General features: G+C 46.5%; 1 protein-coding gene across 1 annotated transcript; it reads left to right on the top strand.

The window, feature by feature from the left end:
- On the top strand, nucleotides 1-16,585 carry EFHC1 (EF-hand domain containing 1). The gene is made up of 11 exons (XM_079298196.1): nucleotides 1-169; nucleotides 4,806-5,027; nucleotides 6,611-6,898; nucleotides 8,597-8,746; nucleotides 9,792-9,984; nucleotides 10,215-10,435; nucleotides 11,134-11,274; nucleotides 12,429-12,642; nucleotides 12,969-13,116; nucleotides 13,902-14,103; nucleotides 16,094-16,585. Exons 1-11 carry the CDS (start codon nucleotides 41-43, stop codon nucleotides 16,217-16,219), a joined length of 2,034 nt encoding a protein of 677 aa, XP_079154322.1. The 5' UTR covers nucleotides 1-40; the 3' UTR covers nucleotides 16,220-16,585.
- Nucleotides 16,586-17,371: the final 786 nt, after the last annotated feature.

Raw genomic sequence — 17,371 nt, 5'->3', positions numbered from 1 at the left:
GCGTCTGTCGGGCCGGGCCCGGAGCGCCGCCGCCGCCGCCATGAGCTCGGGGCCGGAGCCGGGGCCGGGGACACGGCCGGGGACAGGGACAGAGACAGGGACGGGGCCCCCGATCGGGCCCGGTCAGGGGCTACCCTTCCTCCCCGGCTGCGCCATCAAGGACCCCACGGTGAGCGCGCCCGCCCACTGTACCCTCGCTGTGCTCCCTTCCCACGGGAGGCTCCCCGCATCCAAGTGGGCTGGCCTGGCGGGTGCCCCCGGAGAGGCCTCAGAACGGGCCTCTGCACCTCCCCGCAGCACCTTCAGGTGGTACCTGGTATCTCCTGGAGACACTCTGGGAATCTGGTACTCCCTCAGACCTTCCTCTAAATCCACGGGAGACCTGGAGTCCCCAAACTTGACAATGTTCATAGAGTCGTGGAGTAATTTGGGTTAGAAGACCTTCAATGGTTTTGGTAAGAAGACCTTAAAGACCATTCTATTCCAAGCCCTGCCATGGGCAGGGACACCTTCCACTATCCCAGCTTGATCCAAACCCATCCAGCCTGGCCTTGGACACTGCCAGGGATCCAGGGACAGCCACAGCTTCTCTGGAAACCCTGTGCCAGGGCCTGCCCACCCTCACAGGGAACAATTCCTTCCAATATCCCATCCTCTGATAGTGGGAGCCATTCCCTGTGTCCTGTCCCTCCATCCCTTGTCCCCAGTCCCTCTCCAGCTCTCCTGGAGCCCCTTTAGGCTCTGCAAGGGGCTCTGAGCTCTCCCTGGATCCTTCTCTTCTCCAGGTGAGCACCCCCAGCTCTCCCAGCCTGGCTCAGAGCAGAAGGTTCCAGCCCCCAGAGCATCTCCATGGTTTCCTCTGGACTTGCTCCAACAGGTCCCTGCATTTCTTGTGCTTTGAGCTCCCAATCTGGATGCAGCACTGCAGGTGGGGTTTCACAAGAGCAGAGTAGAGCAGGAGCCAGTTTCTTCAGGGAACATGTTACCCTCTGAACCCACATCAGGGGAAACTGCTGCTCCCTCAGATTCCCTCTGTAATTCCCCCAAGAGGTCTGGTACCTCCTGCTTTCACCAAATACCCTGAGACAACTTGATGTCCTGGGAACCTCAAACTCACCAGACCCTGGACATGACCCCCAAAACTGGTGCTCTGTAAACTCATCTGATGCTCCTCAGCAGATTTAATATCCACTTCAGTCACCCCCAGGGACTTGGTGTTTCCCAAAGCCACCAAATACCTGCTGCACTCACTCCTGGGGGATCTGAATGCTCTGTACCCACCTGGAATCTCCTTATCCCACCCACAGCTGACCTGCTACTCCCATAATTCTTCCAACATTATTGAACAATGCAATCTGTTCCCAAGGGACCAAGTGTCCCTGAATTAGCCTTCAAGGAGACTTGGTACTTTTAATCTTCTCCCCAAGGAATCCATTGCATCATGTACCCATCTTATAACCCTGAATTTGTCCTGATAGCTTTGGAGAGAGACACACACACCCCTCTCCCCCTCATTTGTGAGCCTCATTTGAAATTCCAGAAGCTTTTTCCATAACTGCAGAACTACTGTCTGCAAACTCAGCCCTTTGGATATTCAGTTCCCCTGAATCCATCCAATAGTTCCCCCCCAGTTCATGAGACACCCCAAGGGAAATCCCCAAACTCACTTTACAGTCCTGAAACCTGATTCCCTCAGGAAAACTGCTGTTTCTCTGAACCATCTGAATTTTCCCAAAGCAAAGTCTTGTGAACTGATATTGATACTGTCCTGAGCCAAGTTCCTTCAATTCACCTGATATCTCCTCAACTGGATATACCCAGGAGAACCAATATTGGTCAAACCTTGAGCATTCCTCCACTAGGAATTAATCCCCCAAATCATCCTAATGTAATTATTTCCTGAGCATAATTTATCTGTTGCATAGATACACCTTGAAGTCACGAGTCTCATTGGCAATCAACACCTTCCTGATATCCCTTTCTCCAAAGCTCTGATACTTCCAGAACTGCTCTCCTGATGTTGCCTGGAGAACTGAATCCTTGATAATCCAGGTCTGGAACCTGATAACCCCAAATCCTCCCAATGTCCTCTTGAGGAAGTGATGCCACAGAGAACTGATGCTTCCATTTATTTCTCTAATATACTAAAAAAATCCCCCCCAAAAAGGGTTGTTTCATGCCTGGTTTGGGCACACAAGGGATTTACAGCCTCCCTGGAGAGCATTTTTAGCAGAAAACATGCATGGCTGCATTCACCTTTGTATATGAAAATTAATCATCACAGAATTATGAAATTATTGGGTTGGAAGGGACTTTAAACATCATCTTGTTCCAACCCTCTGCCATTGGCAGGGACACATTCCACACACCAGATTGCTCCAAGCCCTTCAAACCTGTCCTGAAATCAGTGAGAACTGAGTTCTCCAATAGTAAATAGAGTAAATTGCTCATAACAAATAATCATTCAATAATGAAGGTTATCTCAGAATTATTATTATCAGATTATAGTATTTCCTGGAAATAATTTATAACATCTTGAAAATCTGCTATTTTCCAGTCCATAAAACTGGCATCACAATATTTGGTTTCCAAGTGAATGCTGCAAAGTTCTGAAGGAAAACTGTGTTGAAGTAAAGTCTTGTTACTACTTAGTGCTCACAGAACAGGGAAACAGACACTGGGAATGGTGTTTGTGTGAAGTGTTACAGACTTGGCAAAAAGAAGGACTTAATTCACTGGAATTTCTTCAGATAAACACTGGCAGCAACTGAGATTAGGAGTTTACATTCTGGGCTTTCCCTTTTAAATTTGTATTAGTCACCTGATCCTGGGTGATGTTATCTGGCATCCAGGCTCACTTTGGGAGAGCTTATCCACTCAGGAGCCTTATGAACAAGGAGGTGCTTTCTTTAGCCAAATGTGGGCTCTTGAGAGCCTGTACACTTCTGACAAATATTGATATTGCTCAAATTAAAGACAAACTTCCTGCTTTTCCTTGAATATTTTCCCCACAGCTTTCCCTTGGCATTTATTTAACTAAAGGAAGTGGCAGTTCTGTGGCACTTTATAAGTTCTGCAAAAATATCTTCACACAAATCTTTTTACTTGTTTTCCTCACTGCTCTCTCCATTGCAAGATCTATAGTAGCAGTTTAAAGAGAAAACAGGGAATTGTGTGGAATTCAAGTGGGGCCTTGAAGGTATAAATAAGATTAGAGGCTTAACCATGAGGGGCAAGGGAGGGAGTGGAGAAGAAGAAGTTTGCATGCCTAAGGTTGGACTGAGTGCAAGCCTGGGGCTGGAAAAAGGAGCTGGAGCTTGTTCTCTCAGCACTAGAAATGCTCACAACTCTGCTTTACTTGGCAGAAGTCAAGAGATTTTATTATCAGGGACTCATAATTTCCCCTGCTTTCTCTGGAGCTTTAGGTGTTGAAGGCTCTGGGGGTGCAGGTGAGGTGCCACGTGTGGTGGAGTGTGCACCAAGTGGTTTGATGTCCCTCCAGTGTGACCCTGCTCTTCAGTGGTGAAGAACAAGACTGGCTGGCAGAGATGAGGTCCTGTGCACAGCTCTGGTTGGATGCAGCCCTTGGAGAAGGATTTGGGGCTGCTGATGGGTGAGAGGCTGGGACACAGAAACCCCCACCATGTGCTGGGCTGATTCCCCCATGTGGGCAGCAGGGGAGGGGGGATTCTGCCCCTCTGCCCTGCTCAGGTGAGACCCCACCTGCAGAGCTGCCTCCAGATCATAAATAGGACATGGAGCTCCTGGAGTAAATCCAGAGGAAACCACGGAGATGCTCCAAGGGTTGGAGCCCTTCTGCTCTGGAGCCAGTCTGGGAGAGCTGGGGATGCTCACCTGGAGAAAAGAAGGATCCAGGGAGAGCTCAGAGCCCCTTTCCAATGCTTAAAGTGGCTTCATGAAAGATGGAACAAACTTTTCAGGAGGGCTTGTAGCAGTAGGATAAGGAATGATGGTTTTAAACTCAAAGAGGCTTAGTTGAGATTACATACAAGGAAGAAGTTTTTTACAAAGAAGGTGGCACAGGTTGCCCAGACAAGCCATGGCTGCTTCATCCCTGCAAGTGTCCAAGGCCAGGTTGGACAGGGCTTGGAGTAACCTGGGGTAATGGAAGGTGTCCCTGCCCATGGCAGGGAATGGAACTGGGTAACCTTTAATGTCCCTTCTAACTCAAGTCATTCTATGAGTCTATGACTCTGCAGAGAGGTGATAAAACAACTAATGTGCTTTTGTACATTGCATAATTGCAGTTCTGTGAGCATGACATGCCTTGATTTAACCCAGCAAAGAAAATCCTGTATCATGCCTGGGAGAGGGTTAAGAAAATCAATAACAATGGAATACACAAAGGGTGCAAACAGTGAAGGGAGCACCATAAGGCAGTAACTGAAGTCCCATGGTGCTCTGAACTGCTGACAAATAGGCTATGGAACAAAGAGCTGGTGAGATAAATACCAGGGCAGATAAAGTGCTGACACACTGTTCTAGGCACTGAATATGGTGTCAGTCAGGAAATCCAGTGATTTAAGTTCTTCCAGAGTCTGTGGCAGTGCAAGGATCTGAATTCACTCTCGTGCTTTGTACACCCACCACTCACTGTTTTTTTCTAAATACAAAATCTGATTTTAAATAACTGCTGCAGCAGTTTATAATAAAATGTTGGGGATGTGTGTGGGAGGAGACATTCTTGATATTGCACTCACTTACTGAGGGTTTTTTTTGTGTTTCCAGTAGCTGTATCTGCTAAATTCATGCAGTATTTTGATAGCTGGGTTTCCTTCCAACAGAAAACATCTTTTCATCGGTCCCAGACACTGGACTTCAAAAATGGATATGCCTTTTCCCGGCTGCCAAGAGAGGGGATTGGTGGGGAAGCACTCTTTGCAAATCAGCTCTCTCAAGATGAATTGGATGATTTATGTACCAAGGGAGCCACACTGACCTATGGGCAAGGCAAGAGACCTGCACCTTCCCCCTTCACTCCAGCATTTGTGACTTATGACAAAAAGGTAAAAAGAAGCTGATCCCAGGAATATCACTGGCCAAATTCGGAGACATAAACAGTCAGCTCCAGGGTTCACGGGACTGCATGCAGCAGTTTTCAGATGCCAGAGCCCTTAGTCAGAGACAGCTGAATCCCAGGCTGAAAGAGGCTTTCTTTGCTCAGGAGGAGGATTAGAATATGTAAAGGGTGTAAGACATTCCCTGCAAGTTACACTCCAGCATTTCCAGCAGATGTTGGAAAAGAGGTTTGATTAGCTCCAGTTTATAAGCATTGCTCTGTAAACCACAGCCTGGGGTTTTGTGTTTCCAAAACTATATTGAGGTTGTAATTGAGCTTTAACTGGAAAAGTCAGTCTGTTTGACTGTGGTCTCTCTGTTCATGTTTGCATTGGTCACCACTGCATGTCACAATCTGAACTGCTCCATTAGTGCTTCCCATGTTCCTGGTGATCCTATCAGACTGGGTGGTGGCTCTGTGTCTGCTCAGAGCAGCCCTGAGCTGACACTTGGTTTTCAGTGTGCCAATGGCCCAAGCTGCAGCTGGCAGCTGTGGAAGGAGCAGCTGGAGCAGTGGGAGCTGCAGGGCTCTGGAGCTCAGCACGTGCAGGCTCCACACGCTGCCAGCCCTGCCAGAGCAGCCTGCAGCCAGCCCTCAGCCTGCCTGTGACAGGCTGGGGAACAGATGAGCTCTGTTCATTGCTGAGGCTGTTCCTTCAGAGTAATGTAGATGTTGCTGTTCAATCTGTCAGATCCTTCTATGCCCCCTCCTTCAAGCCACAGGAGCAGCAGGGGCCCCAGTGCTGCTGGGGATGTCACAGTCCCTTGTGGGGCACTTTGCTGACTGATAGGAACTTGCTGGCTGTATCCTCTCTTAATTATCCAGGCCTCTGGGCTGATCTAGGCTGGGTATGCAAGGCCTGATTGACCACCTGCATTTTCTTAGGGGCACTGAGTAATCTTGGAGGGAATATTCCTCCTACTTCTGCCAAGCAGAGGGACTGGCTGATTAATTTTTTTGTTTCCCCAGCACAAATCAGTTTTTGCTGTCAGTGCTGAATAGATGGGACTTCAGATCATGGAAAGGGACCTTAAATATCATCTTGTTCCAGCATCTTTACCATGGGTAGGGACACCTTCCACTAGACCAGGTTGCTCAGAGCCCCTCCAGCCTGGCCTTAAAATGATGACCCCTTTCAGATTTTAAAATCCTCAGATGTGGTTGAACTGTTTACTAAAATCTGTGGATAACTTCCCTGTAAATGAAAAGCCATGTGTGTCATTGTCAGCAGCCAAGCACCTGGCAGTAGGTGAAACAGCAGGTGATCAAAAAGTAGGGAAAAGGCTGTATTTTTACACTTGTCTCAGGCACACCAAATTTGCAAAAGGCACCTATTGATAAAAACCCTCCTGATGCCTCTGCTGTCACTCACAAATTAAGCCACAGCTGCCCTTGAAGATTTTTAGAACCTAATCCAGTAATTTTACACCACCAAAGCAAATTACAACTCAATTATTCACCTCGCTAGACTAATCCCATTGTTCCAAGTGTTTGTTTCTCTGTCCCTTTGCCCTGCTGTCCCTGGGGCAGGTGTTGAAGTTCGATGCCTATTTCATGGAGGAAGTTGCTTCCTCTGCGGAGGAGCGTTACCGGATCCGCCAGGTGGGTCTGTACTATTACCTGGAGGATGACAGCATGTGCATCATCGAGCCCAAGGTGAAGAACTCGGGTCTGCTGCAAGGCAAGCTGGTGAAACGGCACCGTGTGCCCAAGAACGAGCGCGGGGATTGTTATCACTGGAGGGACCTGAACCTGGGCATCGACCTCCCCATCTACGGCCGCACCTACCGCCTGGTCAACTGCGACTGCTTCACCAAGGTGGGCTCCTGGCAGCAGCTCTGGCAGCCTTAGAGGCCAGCAGGTTGCAGCTGTGGATTTTTTCTGATCTGGGTCTAGCAATCTTTCGTTTTGCTTTTTGTGTAGATTTCTTTTTGCAAGCCGACGGGGAGTTCAGGGTGTGACGTGCTTGAGGTTGAGTTAACTGCTCAGTATTCTTGCCCCAGGACTGCTGGGAGTCCATCTTTTGTCCTTAGGTCTTCTCTTTACAATACAAGTTCTGAGTTCACATCTGGGCAGTTTAGCTGCTTGGAGTCCAGATTAAACATTTTGCATAATTGAGAGGGAAATTAGTGATCCTGACTCTTTCTGATATAATATTTCTCTGTTAGGAGCAGGGGAAGGGAATACAAGCAGTAACTCTGCACACATCTACAGCCAAGCCATGATCTATGGGTTGAGAATCATGGTACGAATTGACCTTTATAAGAAAGCTTACTCATTGCCTTATTTTCTATTTCTGGCTATTTCTGTGCCAGTAAATGAGATAATAACAATCCAGGAACAAGAAATAAGAATTGCCAGTATGCTGGTATCCTGCTAGATTGTTCCCAGTAATATCTCAGCCCTGGTCAGCTACTGCTCTTCCAAGCCAGGAGTTAGACTGCTGCAGGAATCATTCCCAATAGGTGAGTTACATGCAGTCACACTGTCCTGGAGGCTGGGAGAGTTTAGGTCCAGGATCTTCCTTGTCAGTTGGCCTCAGTGCCCAGGAATGTTCCCAAGCATGTATAATATATTGGGATAAATGTGGCTGTGGGAGCAGCTCTGCTGCAACTGGGTGACTGCTCAAGTCAGTCCACATCAAATAAAGAGCTGGTCCTCATGTTAATATTGATGGAGAACATGGAATGAGCTACATGGCTCTACATCTCAAGGCCAATAGTGTATTTATCATTTACTGACATTTTCCAGACCAGAAAATAGTGAGTCTGAAAGTGTGAACCTGCCTTGTGAGTCTCCAGGGGGATCTCATATTCCTGTGGGAGATGTTTGCATAGGTGCTTCCTGGGCTGCATGTTTTCATGGACCACTTCCCAAAGCCAAAAAGGGAACAAGTCCCTTAATTTCAGAGGTTGTTTTGGGTGACTGATGCAAGTCCATGAGTAACACCCTGGATTTTGTTCATGGTCCAAGGTAAGCAAAAAAGTCCCTTTATAAACAAGCAAGTTGCACTCTTTCTGTGGAAAAAGTACTCCTGAAAGATGGAATGAAGCTGTCACTGCCACATATCCTTGTGCCTGTAGGGCCTTGATGTGCCTAGTGTGGATAACACTGGCTTCTTCTAACTGTCTGACACAGCCCTAAGTTCTTGCAAATTCAGGCTGACTACATCTGTGTTTATACAGCAATTTCATCTTTTTCATTTACTGAAAGAGACCAACTGACAGTTATCTTCCATTTAAAGCCCTTAGGCCAGGGAAAAGTGTGCTCAAGTGAAATTTGAGTTAAGATGTTTAGGACAGGACTGCTCTGATTAATTAAAGGGTAAGCAAAGATAAGAAGCAGCTTGAACAAATATATTTGTCATCTGTTGCATTTTGCTGTTGCTGTAGAATTCTCTGTGAGGAGTTAACTTGCAGAATTCTGACCTCACTCATCCCAGCACACCTGTAACCTCTAGTCACTTCTTACCTTCAGAGCTCCTGGCAGCACTAACACCTCAGATGACCTTCCTAGGTGTTCCTGGAGAGCCAAGGAATTGAGGTGAACCCTCCAGAGGAGTTGGTTTCAGATCCTTACACAGAACAGCGTCGGACACCTCTGCAAAAACACAACGTGCCTGCAGGTCCTGACCCCTTCAGGCAGTTTCTGACCTATGACACAAAGGTGAGAGAGCTGGGGATTACCCAAATTATTGTATAATTACTCATATCACACTGCTGAGTACCTCCAGTCCTGTGTCCTGGTCTGGGCCCTTCACTTTAGGAAAGACATTGAGGGTCTGGAGCATGTCCAGGGAAGAGGATGGAGCACCAGGAGAGGCTGAGGGAGCTGGAAAGGGGCTCAGCCTGGAGAAAAGGAGGCTCAGAGGGAACCTTGTGGCTCTGCACAACTCCCTGATAGGGGGGACAGACAGGTGGGGTTAGTATCTTCTCCCAGGCAAGCAGAGACAGGACTGGAAATGGCCTCAAGTTGTGCAAGGGGAGGTTTAGGTTGAATTAGGAAGAATTTCTTCACAGGAAGGGTGATTAAACATTGAAATAGGCTGTCAGGGAGGTTTGGAGTCCCCATCCCTGGAGGTGTCCAAGGAATGACCTGCACTCAGAGTTCTGGGCTGGGTGACAAGGTGGGGGTCAGTCAGAGATTGGACTCAATGATCTTGCAACCTAAAAGATTTTATTATTTCAGTGAAAATGTGCTATTTGAACCCAGGTCTTGTGAGTTTCTGCAACCTCACTCATTCTAAATTGTCTCAGTCTGCTGAACAGAGTCCAGATTTGCTCCTTTCTTGGCTTTAGTGAGAAACAAAACCTTTTATTTTTTTTTTTTCTGGGCTTTGTGCCTTGTAAACAGCTCCTTTTTGGATTGCAGAGCCTGTGCTCAATATCATCCATCTCTTGCTTTCTGTTGGATGAGATAAGCCACCTGCCTCTGGAATTTAGCAGCCATATGCAGTTCTATTAGGAATGGTCTTGCTGCATCCACTCCTCTCCTCCCCCAAAATATTGATGCCAGGTGTCAGAGCAGAGAATTTCAGACACACACAAATGCCCCTTGCTCTGACTAAATTCTCCCTGTGTCTCTCCTGCCTCTTCAGGAGCTGAACCTTGGGGAACTCTCAAGCATCTCAATGTGAAGAGTTTTGATTTCTGCAGCACCAAGAGATGATTCTGATCCATGTTTGTCTGGTTTTTTTTTCCCTCCACTCCAGGTGCTTCGCTTCTATGCCATATGGGATGACACCAACTGTGCCTTTGGTGATCACCACCCCTGCATCATCCATTACTTCTTGGCAGATGACACAGTGGAGGTTCGGGAAATCCACAAGAGAAATGATGGGAGAGATCCGTTCCCGGTGCTGATGAGACGCCAGCGCTTGCCCAAAATCTTTGTGGACAAGAACAGTAAGATTGGAACATCCCTCTGTGCTAAGGTGTCAATTTTTCATGGTTAAAAAAAAAAAAGTTCTTCAAATAGTCACTAAATTCTTTATCTTTTGGGGAACAGTGGCAGGACAGCAATGCCAGCATCTCCCTGTAGTTATTTATACACTTTGCCTTTATATCCCTTTTCAGTAGGAAATGTTAACATCTCCCTGATTAATTTATTTTTCCTTCTGCTGCCTTGTCCTTAGAGAACTTCCCAAGCTGTGTCCTGGAGATCACTGACCATGAGGTACAAGAGTGGTACTCACCCAAAGATTTTGGTATTGGCAAAACTGTCACCCTCCTTGGACGCACCTTCTTAATCTATGATTGTGACAAGTTCACCCAGGACTACTATCGTGAAAAATATGGCATCACAGACTTCCAGCCAGTGGATGTAAATGAGAAACCATCTGAAAAAACTCCACAGGTACTGCAAACAATTTCTCTAAAGAAGGGAGGAAAGGAAGTTGTTGGTATAAGCTCATATAGTAAAGATTCAGCTTAGTAAGAACCAGTAGAAAACAAATTCAACTTAAAGAAAAAATTAAATAACTTGAAAAAGACAAGGCAAGAATTGTTATAATCAATATAAAAATGAAAGCCTGACTGCACTCACACTGCTGAACTTTCCCTCACTCTCCAAAACAGTGTTGCCAAGTCCAAACTGCCTACTGGGGATGGTCACAGCCCTTGTTACCTCCCAAACTGAGCCTAGAAATGTTTTGGAGTTGTGGCTTAGACCACAGGCATGATGGGGATTAGGTTACCAGTGTGACCATTTGATGGCTGAGTTCCTGTGCACAGGAAGATTTAGCTGGAACTAGATGATTTTAAGGTCCTTTTCAAACCAAACAATCCTATGGTTCTTTAATATAGCCATAAACTCTTAATTCAGAGAAATTACCTGGCTTTCTGAATTTCAGATTTGCTTAATCCTCTTATATTTTCATTGAATGCAACACATGGCCAGGCTGGTATCATCCATTTCTAAGGCAGGATGTCACAGCTCTCACTACCTGGTGGCAGAATATTTCCTTCCAAATCTGATGGGCTTTGCTAAGCCTTGAAAACTTTGTCTTGTTCTTAGTGGCAGCTGTTTATGGTTGCTGTCTCCTCTGGATGCAGGTAATTCCTCCCTACAATGGTTTTGGCATCCCTGAAGACTCTCTCCAGAACTGCCTCAGTCTGATTCCAAAGCCTCCACGCAAAGATATCATTAAGATGCTGGAGAATAATCTCAAGGTGCTGCGGTACCAGGTGGCCCTGGTGAGTGTTTTCCTTGGTGGAATAGTGCCAGGAGGAGGGAGGAGCAGCCTGCCCAGACAAGGCTGTTGGCAAACTCTCCTTTGTGCCACTGGGAAAAGAGAGATCCCTGAGCCAACATGAGTATCCCAAGGGGGATGCAATGGGATTACTGTGTGCTTGCTGTGACAACTGGAAGCTCACAAAACTAGAAGGAAAAAAAAATAAAAAGGCCAGAAAGTACAAACCAAACCTGCTACAAACTCACAGCCATTTATGGAAAAACTCCCTCTGGCACTGCTCTGTGACAGATGGCCCTGGCTGAAGCAGCCTGCACTGGGCACTGTGCCTCTGCCTGCCTGCCACCACTGCCAGCAGCCAGAGCTGGATGTCTCTGCTGCAGGCTCCAGCCCCTGTCCTTCTCCAGCCTAGTCCTGGCTGCAGCAGGCAGCAAGGAGCTGTCCTAGCAGAGCAGCCAAGTGCCAGTGTAAAGCTGGAAAATCCATGAGGATGGTGTTTTCCACCCACAGCAGCACCCAGGACTTTGTGGCAGCTTTACAGCTGGTTTATGCAAGCAGCCCCTGGCACATCCAGCAGCAGTGATGGCATTTCCTGTGCTGCCTTGTGCCTGCCCTCTCCAAACACTCAGGGTGGATAAGGGCTGGTTTCTTTCCCCTATTGTGCAGGAGTTTCCTAAAGGTCACAGCTGAGGAGTTAAGATCCACTTAGCTTTAAACTCAGCAAGTAAACCAGTGGTGTGTCAGGGGAGTGACTTCCTGTGACTAAGGGTTGAAGCAGCACCAGCCTCTCTCAGGCACTCAGCATAATGAAAAATGTAATTTAAATCTGAATTTTACAGCCTCTCTGGGATGAATCATTCCATATAGGATATTCCTTTCTCTTGGATTACTCAGGCTGTGAAAACACTGAATATACTTGGTAACTTCAGCCCAGATTCTGCTTCAGTGGCTTGGGTAAAGCAAGTAACCTTTGAAATTCAGATCCTAAGTGCTGTCTAGTGCTTTGTTATGCTATGTCAGCACATCAAGTGCTTTGTTTAGTCAGCCATAAAAAAACCTCTGGGCACTTCTCAGTGTGTTACTAGGTACTCCTAAGGACCCCAGGCAAGGAAAAGCTGGTTCAAATGCTCTGTTCCTAACCTGCTACCCTTGCTCTAGGAATCACCAGTGCCTGAGGACAAAAAACGTCGTTTCATCCTCTCTTATTTCCTCTCTGATGACACTATCAGCATCTATGAACCCCCAATCAAAAACTCTGGCATCCTTGGAGGCAAATACTTAAAAAGGACCAAAGTTACCAAGCCAGGCTCTACTCCAGAGAATCCCATATACTATGAGGCCTCTGACTTCACCATTGGTTCTACAATTGAAGGTAAAATCCAGCCTGGATTTATAATACTCGTTTATTCCATGGGCAGTGCATATATATCCCTTCCTTCACTTGAAAGATCTGCTGCTTCTGGTCTGGTCACATTTGAGTTTCCAGATCAGCAGCTGGTGTACATTGACACAACTTTGTTGTTTGAACCTTTCAACCAGTGAAATTTTTCTTACTTCAAGAAATGAAACAAGTAGCAGAGCTGGCTCAAAGCTGAGCCCAGCCATAGGAGAGGAATCCTGCTCCCTCCTGGATGAAGAAATTACTTTAACACATGCTAAAACACAGGTAACATTAATTCTTTAATTCTTCTTCCCCAGTGTTTGGCCACAGGTTTGTTATCATTGATGCTGATGAATATGTGCTTAATTATTTGGAGAGAAATGCAGAGAGTTTCCCTGCAGCAACAGTGCAATCCATAAGGGATCACTTCTTCCCACGGAAGGTGGTGGTGGAGACTACCAGCAGGTAGGCTGCCCAGAATGGGGTGGGGAGGCTAAACAAGGCTAAAGTTGACAGCTAAGGGCATTTTCAGCAGCCTCCCTGGGCTCCAGCCTCCTGCTCTGCTGGTGGTTCAGCTCCAAGGGTCTGTGTTTGGGCACTTTCAGAGGGTGTGAAGCTGTACAGTAAAATCTTGTGGCTGCTGCTGGCCCCAAAACCTCCTGGGACATCTCTGGCTCAGCAGCACAGACAGAGAAGTGGTCACAGCACCAAGCCACAGTGCAAGAAGTTTTTGTTTCAGCCAGAATCATGGCTTGGATTAGAGGGACCTTGTAGATCAGCTCAGGCCAACTCCTGTCATGGGCAGGGACATCTTCCACTATCCCAGGTTGCTCCTAGCCCTGTCCAGCCTGATGTTAAACACTGCCATGGATGGGGACACATCTTCTCCCAAAGGGCTCAGTTCACTGTAACAGATGCTGCCAGCTTGAGCTGTTTGATGGTTCCATGCTCAGCAGGTGGTGGTGCTGCCCTTGTTTAGGACATTTGTTCCCTCTTTGCTACCATCAGAGCCTAGACCACATCCTCCTTTTTGCTGTCTGGACCCAGTTTGTGCAACCCATTAACAACCCTGTTATCTCAGAACATGGTTTGGAGCCAGTTATGTCATAGCTCTGGTTGAAAGTCAAGTTTCCCCCAGTTTCTGACACTGTGGAGCACACAGGGAAATGCTCCTTTTTCACTCAAGTGTCACAGCAAGGCTGCCAAAATGAGTTTTTACATGAAATCCTCTTATTCCTTTTTTTCTGCAGTGGCATTCCCAAGAAGGACCTGGATGATTTAATTGTGGAGGTCCAGAAAGAACTAAAGCTCCAAGAGCCCTTCAACACCAGGCAGTTTCATGAGGCATTTCATCATTTTGACCAGGAGGGCTCTGGCTTCCTGGATAAAACAAGCTTTTTAAATATTTGTGACAGGTTCCACGTGCCAACCAGCACCATTCTTCTTAAAAAGGTCAGATGGAAGGGGTGCTGTGAGTGTGGAATTCCCTTCCTAAGGCTCTTCCAAAAGATTTTCTTCTAAAAACCAACTCTAACCAGCTGCTCTAGCCTTCAAAGGGGAACAAATGCAAGAAAAGGGCAAGAGAGTCCCAGTTTAGAAAAACTTCTGAGCTCTTGGACTGAGCCTGTGTCTTAGAGGAGATAATAATTGCTGTCCTGTTAGGAAAGGGAAAAAAATGTTATCCAGGTTGCCCCCCCATGTTTGGCTACATTGTAATGTGTGAAAATTCCTGCTGGTTCTTGGATGAGTGGAAGGGGTTTGTGTTGTGATAGGGATCAGGAATCATGACAGAGATCAGGCACAGGTTCCTTGGAGTGTCTGTGATGGTTTAAGCACAGCTGGGATTGAGTAGAGGTGACACTGAGGTGTTCAAGGAATGTGCTTAGGAAAGCTCAGAGACATTCTGGATTTAACAGCAACTGAACTTTAGGTCTAAGAACTAAGTATTTTCAATTTTTTTTTTTTTTTTTTTTTAAGGATAATAATGCCCTGGTTAACACTTGTTGGACACCATGAGCAATAAAAAGCACATGTAGATCACAGTCTGCAGAGCAGAACATGTGAGGGAATCTGAAGGAAAAATTCCTGCAGTGAGGATGGAGGAGGATCCTTTCAGGAATATAACTGGAAGGGATGTTTCCTCAGCATCATGTGATAGGCAGTAGATTAGTGGCCAATAAAGGGGGACTCAGAGTTTAGAGAAATCCAGAAACCAGAGGGAGTTATTTCCTCCTCTAGAATAAAAACTTTTCTAAAGCAGGCAACTGTGAGCATCACAGCCATGGTCAGCAAGGTGCATGGGCAGGGGATTTGTGCCTCTGAATGTGGGATGAATAAAGGCCCTGACAAGCACCCAGGGCTTTGCTGTACCAAATTTCATCAGTGCTCACTGTGCCCCAAGGAATTTACAGTGGTGACAATCCTGCTCCACTCTGAGAGTGGCAGAGAAGTGACACTCCTAAAATTATATGGAGAACCTATGACAATTGAAGCTAAACTCCAATATGTGAGCTCCAGTCTAGGACCTGTGCACTAAAAACATCCATCTCATCCATCTCTTCTCCTGAAATCTTAATCCCAGTGTTCCCAGAGCCCTGGGAAGCATGGCAGGGCTATAAATTAACCATATGGCAGGGAGTTCACTGCCTGGAGAGGAGCACAGCTGTCAGTCACAGAAGCAAACTCCAGACAGAGAATGTGTCTCCAGGAGACAAGGGGAAGAAGAATCCTTTCAAGGAATTGTGATATTAGACCTTGTCCATCTCTCTGGGTGTCAGAAGGAGATCAGTTATGCAATTAAAGAAACAAAAGCCTTCTTTCTTCCCCTGAAGCACACAAAGGCTGTGGCTCTGTAACACAATGCAGGGTCAGGCACGGACACCAGAACTGGCTCATTAGTGGGGCTGTCACCAAGCTCAATTATCTGTGTCTCCCCTTTATGGCATGTGCACACACCAAAGTGACACCAGGGAACAGTGACTGCTCACATTCACTGCCCCCACCCCACTTTTGGCAGGGATTTCTGCAAGATTTTCTGTGGCCCATCTCAGTCTGTGGCCATGCTTTCTATTTTTGTGGCTCTGTTGCCACTCTAGTGAGGCCCAGAAGGAAATCAGGATTAAACTCAAACTCTTCTCATTGCATAATTAGTGTCATCTATAGGCATTCAAGGTTGGACTTGAACCTTCAGATCATCAAGTTCAACTTTTAGATCATTTAGTTCAATCCTTAAATGGTTGGACTTGTAGGTCTTTTCAACCCTTAATTGTTCTGTGATTCCAAGTTTACCTGGGATTCAGGACTACCAGGATGGGGAAATCCACGTGGGGGAATAACATCTCTGTCACACAAGGAGAACTCTGGGCACTTTCCCCTAAAAACAACCCCCATTTTGCAGCTTTTTCCAACTCTTGATGGTGATTCCTGTTTTTTGTCCCCACAGCTGATTGACTACTGTTCCTGTGATGAAGACAAGGTGAACTACCGTGAGTTCCTTCTAGCCTTCCCTAGTAATCTCTTCCCAGAAGCTGAAGGACAGGACCAGCAATTGAATTCTCAGCTGACTTGAAGACATTGTACTTCAAAAAAGATGTTCTGTTTTTCATCCTTGCTTCATTCTCTCCCTCCCCCTTTTACAGACCCAGCTGATTCCACCCTCATGTTAATTTTTTTTTTCCTTCTTAACCTCTCCCTGCCCATTTAGCCACACCCAAACTCAACCTCACAACTGCTGAATGTTGAAATGAAACTTACAGGAGACAAAAAAGTAATTCTGAGAACCAAAGTCAGGTTCTTCTATTTTTCTCAACCTTTTTGTGCAGCTAAAGCTCTCTGGAGCCTGAGTGAAAACCACTCAAATGGGCTTTTCACCTTCAAGTAGTGAAGACTGCCAGTTTGTTATTAAAATTGCAATAAAATTGCAGTTGCTATAAAAGTGTTTAAAAGTCTGTTTTAAATAGAATGGCTGGAATAGCTAAGGATTAAAATAAGGGTGGGGGGACAAAACCCACAAATTGTGATTGTGGGTCTACTCAAAATAGGGTGATGATGGTGAGTTTAGTTATCTGGATGTAACAGGGGTCTGGACACAAACCTGCTGACAGCAGCTCTGCATTTTTTAACAAGAAGTTGAGAGAATGGTTTTAGGATTGAGATGCCATCTAAACCCACCTTATCCACCTGTCACTGAGCACAGGTCTCCAAGGAAAAGGGAGCAGGGGCTGTTGGCATAGCAATAGTTATGACACTCGTGCTCCATTACTCATCTCCCCATGCAGGTGACAGTGTCACCCCAAGTGACACCTGCCAGGTGTTGCCATGGAGCACACAGAAAAGGCAGCTGGCACACACACAGAGAACAAAGCTCTTTGGAACAAAATGCTGCTTCAAATCAGCTTTTGTGCTGTGGATTCCCACTTCTCCTCAGACAGCTGAGTGTCTCCACGTGACAGCTCCCTCCTGGCTCCCCTTGTTTGGAAAGGTCACTGCTCTTCCCTTCTGAGCCTGTTTTGTGCTGCTGCTCACCCTGACCAAGGATCATTCCAGGGCTCTCTGCTCCACCTCAGATTTCAAGAGACCAAAAACTTACAGATGAAATTACTGGAGCTGTAGAAAGTCAGAAATATTTTCTGCACAGGCTATGAAACCATAACCTAACCCTCAGCCAAGTGATGCCTGGGGCCAGCTGCACAAAATATACAACACAGCTCACCAAAAATAT

The sequence above is a fragment of the Erithacus rubecula genome (genome assembly GCF_903797595.1).
Source record: "Erithacus rubecula genome assembly, chromosome: 2".
Classification (NCBI taxonomy): Eukaryota; Metazoa; Chordata; class Aves; order Passeriformes; family Muscicapidae; genus Erithacus; species Erithacus rubecula.
The sequence above is the reverse complement of the archived record's forward strand: the minus strand, read 5'-3'. Positions and strand labels throughout refer to the sequence as shown.